Source organism: Camelus ferus, chromosome 6 (assembly GCF_009834535.1).
Source record: "Camelus ferus isolate YT-003-E chromosome 6, BCGSAC_Cfer_1.0, whole genome shotgun sequence".
NCBI lineage: Eukaryota > Metazoa > Chordata > Mammalia > Artiodactyla > Camelidae > Camelus > Camelus ferus.
Window position 1 is genome coordinate 66,878,997 of NC_045701.1, and position 10,587 is coordinate 66,889,583.

At 39.4% G+C, this 10,587-nt stretch overlaps 1 protein-coding gene across 2 annotated transcripts in view; it reads right to left on the reverse strand.

Moving 5' to 3' along the window:
• Positions 1-8,677, reverse strand: part of SYNJ2BP (synaptojanin 2 binding protein) — a 32,058-nt gene extending 23,381 nt beyond the window's left edge. Inside the window, exon 1 of one of the 2 annotated variants that reach the window (XM_032482295.1) lies at positions 8,478-8,677. In XM_032482295.1, the coding sequence (XP_032338186.1) occupies positions 8,478-8,541 (64 nt within the window). In that variant the 5' untranslated portion in view covers positions 8,542-8,677. The remainder of the gene's footprint in view (positions 1-8,477) is intronic. The other variant, XM_006186415.3, reaches the window with a different exon arrangement.
• Between the last annotated feature and the right edge of the window lie 1,910 nt (positions 8,678-10,587).

The following is a 10,587-nucleotide window of genomic DNA, read 5'->3' on the forward strand; positions in this document are numbered from 1 at the left end:
TAGTCTCAAGATGTTGATGTGATTGAGAGTTGAAAGTTAAAAAAAATTGAAAAATGCTGACTAGAAAATGAATTTTAAATTCAAAATACTCACAACTTATCTCTCTAGCCAGCTTTGGACAATCCCTATTTTGCACTATACACTAACAGCAAAATTTAATAATTGCCCTCACCAAAAGAGATAAATACAGATGTCAAATGAGAATATGAAAAGATGCTCCACATCATATGTCACCAGGGAAATGCAAATAAAAGCAACAATCAGATACCACTACACACCTATCAGAATGGCCAAAATTCAAAACACTGATAACATCAAATGCTGGTGAGGATGTGGGGTAACAGGAACGTTCATTCATTGTTGGTGGGAATGCAAAATGGTATAGTCACTTTGGAAGACAATTTGGCAGTTTCTTACAAAACTAAACAAACTCCTACCATGTGATCTAGCAAGTGCAATCCTTGGTACTTATCCAAAGAAGTCAAGAGCTTATGTCCACACAAAAACCTATGCATGGATATTTATAGCAGCTCTATTCATAATTACCCAAACTTGGAGGAACCAAGGCTCTTTCAACAGATCAATCGATAAATAAGGTGTAGTATCCTCAGATAATGGAAAATTATTTAGCACTAGAAGAAATGGACTATCAAGCCATTAAAAGACATGGAGCAGCATTAAATGTATATTATTAAGGGGAAGAAGCCAATCTAGAAAGCCTACACACTGTACGATTTCAACCATATGACACTCCAGAAAACGTAAAACTATGCAGACAGTAAGAAGATCAGTGGTTACTAGGGTTGGCAGGGGAGAGAGGAATGTACAGGTGGAACACAAAGGATTTAGGGTAGTGAAAATACTGTTTAGAACAGGTAGATACTACATATGAGCAGAGAAAGGGGGGACACAGGCCAAATGGCAGGACTTCCGGTACTTACAATGTGTTAAATTGGGTTCATCAATTGTAACAAATGTACCACTCTGGTGGGGGAAGTCAATAATGAGGGAAGCTATGCATATGTGGGGATGGGCATACGGAAATCTCTGTACCTTCCTCTCAATTCTGCTGTGAAACTAAAACTGCTCTAAGTCAGTAAGGTGTTAATTAAAAAAAATAGTAATAATTTTCTTCTCCCTGCTTTTCACTCTCCCACACACATAGCAGTTTCATGTCTCCATGACTTTGGATGTCTGCTTCCTTTTGTCTGGAAACACCTTTCGCTGAAATTACTCATTTAATTATCTCTTTACTCGAGTGCGATAATTAGTTCCAATTATGAATAAAGCAGTTATAAACAAACACATGCAGGGAACCGACTTTTGTTCATTTTTATATCTCCTGTGCCCACACGGCACCTAGGACACGTACAGAACTCAGTGTCAAGTGACTGTGAATGTCATTGGAAATAACATCTAAGCCAGGAGTTCTCAACATTTCTAATTCTGGGGAAATGCAGCGAGATTAAAAATATCTCTGCGAACTTCTAGCAGGCTTTTTCATAACCTGAAAAAGAAGGTGCAAAAGGAAAGGAGGGAAATGTAGAAGGGGAAGGCCAATGTCCCTAAAATGCCTATGACACAGGTCACCTTGCCTTCCTTGGATGACTCAACTCTTGCTCCACTGAAGTCTCCCACACGGCAGCAGTAATGAGAGGCATTGTTAAATTAATTAAATGGGTTATCTTCGGTAAAGTGCTTAGAACAGTGCCTGGCACAGAATCAATACTATAAAAGTATTTGTAAAACAAAACAAGCAAACAAGCAAAACAAAACTAATTCTCACAACTCTGAGCAGCTTCTATTAATACTCTCATCTTATAGCTAAGGAAACTGAGGAATATAGAAGTGAGGTAACTTGCCCAAGGGCACACAGCTAGGAACTTGGGCATTCTTGCACTATGCTCTGCTGCTCACTGCAATCACATTAAAATTCAGTTCTCTTTTGTATCCACAGTGCCCAGCAGAGAAATTCAGCCTACAGTTACTGCTCAATAAATATGTGGATTGAAAGAAAGGATAAATGAATGATTCAAATAGGTGACACAAGAGGTTAAATGACTAGCCATCTTTTCACTCCAAACTATTATATTCAATGGAGAAACTCTCTGGCTCAAAGACAAAATATGACACCTGCTATTTGTTGCTTCTCCCAAGAGACAATAACAAGTATCCATGACAAATAAAGAGAGAAAGAGGGAAAATCTTTAACTTCAAAGGAAAGATGGTACAGCAACAGAAAAATTGTATTATGCCCATGCTCAATCCCTGTCCATCCTGGAGGCAACAAGGAATATGGCCTACCAAAGATGCTTCAGGCAGTACCTGCCAGGACATACATCAGGGCTGTTTAATTATTGCTTCTAAACTTTTCTTTCAAATATCTAGGTAGGCATTCTTATTCTCTCATTCCAAGATAAGCCCTTGTCCAAGCACTGAATGCACAGTGCCTGGTCTCTACTAGATCATGTCTCCATTTGCTTTCAAATGTCTCAATCTCTTCATTTTTGCCTGGTATTACAATTTGTACCCTGTCTGTTGCCCTCTTTTACTCTGCTGCTTCTTGCTCCACATATGGTAAACTGTACACTGCAACAGGCACAAAAATACCATAGCTTTGTACAAGGGGAGAATGGCATTATCTAATTTGCTTCCTAAAAGCACTTAATACTTTCTTGGGTCTTTTGTCTGAAATGGTCCACTGTGTTTTCTGACTCTTCAGGGAACACATCTTATGAAGGTCCATAGCTCTTTGGATGTTCTACCTCCTGAGGATACTTAGCACATGCCTATCATAATTATCCTCCTATTGAATTGCAACATTCTTAAAAATAGGGATCATTTCTTATTCTTTATTCCAGTATCCATGATTCCTCATTACAGTATAGGCACAGTAAACACTAAATGAATATTTTTAAAAACAGTGCCCGTTATTTCTGAGTCTCCGGACACCAACAGTTTGTTCTGATGCGAGCAACCAAGCAGAGATATTTTTTCTCAATAGATAATTTTGCATTTACTCAAAAACAGTCATTGGCTACTTTGCTGCCTAGTCACATGGCTTTACAAAATGTTTCTATAGTTAAGCATCTATCAGATTGCCTTTCTCCTTCTCCAAAGTAATTCCTAGGTATCTTGCTTTGAAGTTGTTCTTAAGGAATATCTTGAAAAACAAATCTTAATAAGCTGATATTTAAAGCAATCTTCAGAGATATATTCTTGGTATCATACGTTCTTCTCACTCTATGTGGTTTTCCACCTATTCCAACTCCTTGTTTCTGGAGTCTCAGTCAGTTTCCTACCCACTATAACACATTATGACCAAACTTATTTTTCTCTCTTAAATTGTATTTAGTGGAGAGCTTTATTTATGGCTTGACTTTTTGAAGGCTGAAATAGACCATGTTACTGTTTTTCTTTACGTAACAACATTCTATTATATTTTTCTGATGTTCATCAATGTGCCTAGTCAGTTCATGAACATTTACTGACTACTTTGGGTCATGCACCAGGCAAAGCATTAGGAAAACAAGAGATGTAAAATATATCCTTTGAATCAGAAGACTTCAGTCTGAAGAAGAAGGAGGAGGAGACACAAGTAAGGAAGCAAATATAGAAATAAACACTTTTTTTTTCCCCCTTCCTTATGCTCTTTAGGACTCTGTGATCTTTCTATGATGGTTCAGGGCCTGGGTTTTTAAGTCACAAAGACCTGAATCCAGTTCTTAACTCTGCCTCTTAAGGAGTTGTGTGATTTAAGAGGCGAGATTTTCTCATTTGTAAAATGGGACAATAACCATTTCATTTATTCCTTGTTGGGAATAGATGAGACAAAGTGCTAAGTCTGGCAATACACGGCAGACACTCAATAAACGGTGTTTGAAATTTGTAATAAGGGGACATGGGGCATCTAGCCTGGGTAAGGAAGGTTTCCTGGAGGAGATAACTCTTGAATTGAGTCGTAACCAATGAAAAGGAATTATGGAACCTTAGAGAAAGGTTAAGTTTTCCACACTAGCATTGAGAACTTTTCAAAAACCAGTCTCTACCTACCTTAGCAACCTCCTCTCCCTTAACTCTCCTAAATGAACCCTCCCTTCTATCCAGGCTGGTTTACTCACTGAGCTCAGAATATGCTTACTCATTTTCTTTTCTCTATTACTGCTTAGGCCATCCCTGTTCCTGACACTAGCCTAAACCTAGTTTACAAGACCACCAGGAGTCCACCTTCTTGCAACTGATCACTCTGGCCCCCACGAATGGCTCCATTCTTTGACCTTTTCCAGCACAGGATTAGATTAACACATTCCCCTCCACACTTCCTTTGCTCTCCTGTTACGTATATGCTCATCATAGTCCTTAACCATCTCTGCCTTTGCACTGAGGTTTAACTTCTTACATGTGAATGCCATGTCTCCATTGAAATCTAAATTCCAGGAGGGCTAGACTTCATGTAATCAACAGAAAACAGGGCAAGGATATATCACTTTATTCTCAGATCTATGGGATTCATGAAAGATCAGAAAACTGTTAGCAATAGTCTCTGAGTTAAATACAAAGCATATGGCAGGCCTCTAGAGGCTTAAATGCTTGGACTTAATGAGATTTCTTGTTTTTGGGTTCCACCCTCAGCTCTATCAATAATAGCAAACTATCAAAACTTCCCACGGCGGATTATGTTAGTCCTTTAAGATGCCTCAAATCCTTCTGGACATTAGGCATGACAGAAGAAAATAAAGGTCAGGAGAGAAATAAAGGTCAGACAGCCAACTCCTGAGGGAGAGCTACTATACTATACTGGGAGGCAGTATGTACACTGGGAGGTAGTATGGAATACTAAAATCAACAGATCTGGGTTAAATTCCTGGCCTTTGAAACTTACTGGCTTTAGAACTTGGGCAAATCCTTAACCTCTGTGAGAGATAATTTCCTCATCTAATAATTGGATTCATCACCACTCACGGTTGCTATGAAGAAAAAACAAAAACAAACAAACAAACAAAAATAGATATAAAGTAGCTAGCACATTGCCAGAAAGGGCACACTTCCTTAATTATTCATTATTAAAACACCGTACCAACCCATTAGCCTCTGCAATTCCTTTAAAGAAAGTAGAAAAATAGAGATTCTGTTCCCTCTTTAAAAATGGTTTGTCGGGAGCAACTTGCTGAAAATCCACTGAAGCCTCAGTCCTGAACAAAGAATCCTAATATCCAATGTGCAGTAGGGTTGTTTTTATGGCCAATCTCTACCTGTCACAGTGAAGAAAAAAAAAGCTAGATTAGAATCCCGTCATACTTCTTAGAGGAACTGAGTCTTTCCAATGTTAAGAGCTCTCAATTTGATAAAGGAAAAAGTGGGAGACTTAGAGACTCTAATCAAGCTGGACTCCCACAGAAGGAAAAGAGACAGTGTTCCACAAAGGATAAAAAGTGAACTCTTCAAAACTTTGAATGCATTTGAGATTGTGGTTGGTTCTTCAGACCGCCTACTGTTAGGTCAAAATGGCAGGAATCATAAATCACATGGAATGGGCCAAAGAATCATGAACTCTAAGAAGTGAAGGAAACTTCCACTGCCATCCAGCCTAAGCCTCTCCTTACACAGCTGAGGAAGCTGGCATAGGATAGATGTCAAGCTACATACCAAGCTTCTTTCTGCCTCACCAGATACTCACTTCATTGTCATAATTTTCCCAAGACTTTATTATTTCCCTCACAGTAAGCAAGATCAGACAGAATAGGTTCATTTGCCTTGCAAAATGGGTCCAAACACTGGAAATATGCAAGACCCTTGCCTCTGACAGAACACGGGCACAAAAAAAGCAAGAGCATATACATTTTTGCAGTTACCTGATGAAACAAACTATCAGGTCCTTGCATAGGAAGCTGTACAGAGACAAAGTGACAATGCTGCCTACAAACAGAAACGCTATACTTGTAACTAGAGGCTTTTCATATTTCTTCCAGTGAAAGAAAGATCACTATGGGTCTACCAAAATTATTAGAAGCTTCTAGTAGTGACTCGTAGTAACTGATTTAACTGTATATCTTCATGATACTTCAGTGAGGAAAACCTGAGTTAGACTGTGGGACTTAGGAATACCATGTAGCAGGTAACTAGCTTTGGGAGGTGACAGACAGAAACTTGGAATCTTTTCCTGTTAACTGAAGCAACCAAGCTTTAAATAACCGTTTTTATCCAAGTTTGTGGCTCTTCTTGCCTAAACCTTTAAGTTTATCAACTTCTATGAGTAAGACATGGTACTTTTAAGAAAAAATTAAAGAAGTCATCAGGTGAATAAATACGTTTGTTTTTAACAAATGCACACCCAATACAGAAATGAAACCACTCTGGGGTGAAACTTACTAGCTAGATATAATTCTTCTTCTTAATCAGCCCCTGAAAGTCTGTCCTAATTCCAATAATGCAGAAAAAGGGTAGCAGTAGGAAGTTAAGATCTGCCAGATCAACAGGATCAGAATTTTTAGTGAATGACGAGGTGAACATTAAGCAGCATTGTTACGTAAATACTAAAAAAGGTGAAGTGATATTCTACTAAGCTTTAAAACTATTTAGGGACTGGAATAAGCAAGATAATATCAGAGTTCTGCTCTGCTCTAGGAGATCCTGGAAATACTATGGTTACTGCAGCAAAAGGACTATGAGTATGTTAAATTCTTAAGCAAAAGACTAGAATCAAACCTCAAATCAAATGGCAAGAGAGCTAATGTAACAACTAGGGATCTTCAGGCTGTAGAAGGAAGAGACAAAGCAGGAGAATAACTAGATGTCTTTAAATACCTGCAGGCCAATCAGGTAACGAACTACTACTGCTTCAACTGGCCCTAGGAGAAGAACAAGTACCAATGATGAAAAGTACAGAGAAACAGATTTTGAGTTAACAGTAAGTTTCCATGTTAGCCTCAAAAGTCAAGAACCATTAAGAGTGAGAGAAGGAGAAGTTTACATAAAATCAGGAATAAAAGGAGACTTGGGCATACTGAAATGAGCCTTTGACAAAAGTTTAAGAGCTCGTATGGAGCATGACATTAAACCGTGCAGATTAGCAACGAATTATATCCTCATAAGTAAAGTCGATTTTATATTTTTTAGAACAAGAAAGAAGACAAGGCACAGATGATTCTGAAAGCCATATTTTATGAAGAATAATCCATCAGTGGTGGGCAAGCTATTGCAAAGTTCCAGATGAGAAAAGATGATGGACTGACTGGTCTAGGTCGTGGTGATGGAAACAGACAGGAGAGAAAGGTTTACCGAAAAACTTCAGATAGAGCTCATGGTACATGATGACTTGTTGGGGACTCTTGGAATAACAGCAGGATTTACTATGTTAACCTAGCCACTTATCTATTAACCATAAAAATAACAGTAGTGAACATACAGTGCTTACTTACCACACAAGATTCTAAATGTTTTATATAGATTAAATGATTTCATTCTCATCACCCTATAAAGTGTATGCTATTATCATTGACATGTTACAGATGAGAAACTAAGGTTTACATCATTAAAGTTACCCAGTAAATATCAAAGAGTCAGTAAGAGGTTGGATACCAGATTTGGAACTACATAATCCCAAAGTTAAAGCTTTAATACACACACTAGCCGGCTGTAAAGGAAAGGCAATAAAATCCAAGGCAGGCAGCATGTAGCAATGTTAAGAGGCTAGTGGAGTAAAGAGAGTCAGGGGACAAGAGGGCTGTAGGAGTAAGTGAGGATTTGTCAGTATCAAAATCACAGGAGGCGCTTGTTGAAAGACAAAAAGCAAGAAAGGAAGGAGGGATGGAGGGAGGGAAGGGGAAAAAAAAAAACCCAAACAAAGAAACACCTGCATTGAATCCAAATTCAGAGAGATGAGTCCTAGGAATTAACTTTTTTCTTTAAAGAAAAGCAAAAACCTTGGATAATTTTGAGGCAAAACCAGGTCTGGGAACTGCTGTCGTAGATCTCTAAGGTCTCTTTTTGCTTTAATATTCCAACTGGCCCTCTAAATGAATTTCTCAGGAATGAAAAAAGGGAGGGAGGAATACCAGCAACAAGAAAACGCCGATGCATTTACAGTCCACACTGTCTATGCTCCCACTTTTACTAAACAGTCACTATAGAAACAGTGATACAGTAGGCAATGTTAGGAGGGGTGTGGTGTTTACGGCTGCGGGCAAAGACGCAGGCTTTCCCCCAGGATTTTCTAGTACCATTAGCAGAAAGAAACTCCTCCTGACTATAAATTCATGTGGTACTTCGACTGAAAAATGAGGTGGACGCTTCAGATCCGTCTCAGGCTAACGCTGGATGCCAATATATTCTTCTACGTGCTCACGAACGTTACAGGAAACCTCTAGGTTGGAGCCTGCCTTTTCCGAGGCCAAAAGAACGGGGCCCTGCAGAAGAAGTGTCCGCTCTGCAATTACAGCCTCGGGAACCCCACTGCCAGAGATGACGACTCCACATACCTGAGGGTCCTCTAGTAAGATTGATCTCTTCCTCCGTAACCAAGTAATCCACTCTCCTATTCATATTTTACTGCCCGTCTGGCTTGCCGACCTGGGTCAGTTAGGGCTCCTGAAGGTGAAGGAGAGGATCAGCCCCGGCCCAGCGGCCAAAGCGCCACACTTCGGGTTTCTGCAGCCCCAGCACCGGAAGAGGAAGCCGCGAGAGCGGGGAGCGCCAGGAATGCTGGGAGTCGTGGTTCTGGCGGCCGCTGCGTGGCGGCGTCTCCCCCGGTCCTCAAAGCAAACAGAGGTGAGTAGGGAGCGCGTTTCCATGACGCTTTACTGAGGGGGATGGCGTGGGGAACTGGGAGGGATGGTAAAGGTAAGAGAGAGAGACGTAAATAAATTGATATTGTCAAGGAAAAATTAAAACTGGGATCTCTCTGGCCACCTCAGAAAATCTCCATCAATGTTAAAAAAAAAAAAACAAAACAAACAAAAAAACGAGTTCTAGTATTCGGTAAGAATTGAACCAGACTGGGATGGGCGTCACAGGCAGTCTGCTAATGCAAAGACAGAAATCTCACCCTTACATGCAGACGAGCAAATACAATCCATTACACGCACGTTCTCATGTAAGAGGGCTTAACAACACCGTTTGCTGTACATTCTTTGGTAGGTCACTCTTGGGGTGCTCATTTGTGTTAGTTAATTGCCATTATCCAAGGGAAAAATAAACCTCTATTTCTGTGACAAGCGGGTACTTACAGCTTGGAGCAAGGAGACTAGGCTAATTCCTGTGGTGAGGAGAGATGGAGCACTATCTTCTTTAATATTTAGATTTCAAAGACTTGGCTCTCAGGAGCTTAAGAAAACCTTTTCCGACCTGTACCTGACAAGAGGCTTGTTTTGCTTTTTAAAAGATTTGTATACATACAAAAGGAACTGAAAAAAGATTTATAATTACAAGATTATGCGAGAAAATCCGCTAAGAAAGGAGAGAGGTAACGGAAAGTTCAATCTTTTTTTTTTTTCCCTTTTTTTAAAAGTCCCTACAGTAAGACTAGTAACACAGTAGCTTCTGATTTGATTACTTATTTATGAATTTGAATGCTTTAATTAGAACTGCACTTTTCAATCTTCTGCCAATTCCTGTGGTCTAACTCCAGGTTGTTTCTCAAACCAGAAGCTACTGTGTTTACCAGACAAAGCACGAAAGAGGCAGATTCAGCAGGAAGACCTCTTATTTGCTACTCCTGAGAGAAGTTAATAAGGAATAGTGGAAAGAGCACAGATGATGTCAGAAGACCTGATCTCAAGTTTCATCTCCGACTTCTTCCAGTTGTCTGGCTTTGATCAGGTAATCTAACATCTCCCAACTGTGTTTCCCCATCTTGAAAAGGGCGTGATAATAGATCTTTAAATTGTTGTTGAGAAGATTAAATGAGATTCAAATTTTAAAAATTATTTCTCAACTTCAAACTCAGGTTCATGCCACCCTCAACTTCTAAGCCTCCTCAACATATGTTGGTTGTGTGAGCGAATAAAATGATCATAATGCAAAATAAAGTATGATCGGTGAAAAAAAAAAGTAACGTGACATTGGAATGCCAAGAGAGAAGAGATCAAATAGAAATGGGAAAAGAAAATCAAGAAAGTCATCAATGAAGACATTTTGAAGAAAAAAAGAAACTAGTTTCTTGTAGACTACTGAGGGAGAAATCACCACTGTGTACCTGGAAAGATTACCCTTTCACCTGAGCACTCAGCTTCAAAAGAAACACAAAGGGCAGGAAAAGAAAAAGGACCATCAAAGAAGTTTAGGCAGTGCTGGTAATAAGTATCTAGTAAGGCAGAAAACAGAGGAAATAGGAGTTTCCACACAGAGACAACAATTGAGAATAATTATGGAATCAAGGTAGTGATGGGGAGCACTTGGGGAAAAGAATATGAAGCATAGTCTAAGAATGGAAAAGCAGAATATGTTGGTAGGTGATGAGACAAAATATAGGTTAGAAACAGACCATGAAAGAACAGTAGTGCAGAGACAGGTGCTTAATTCTGTAAGCAACAGGCTAGGAAAATTTATTTCTCTCACATTAAAGTCTGGAAATAGATGGCACAGGACTGC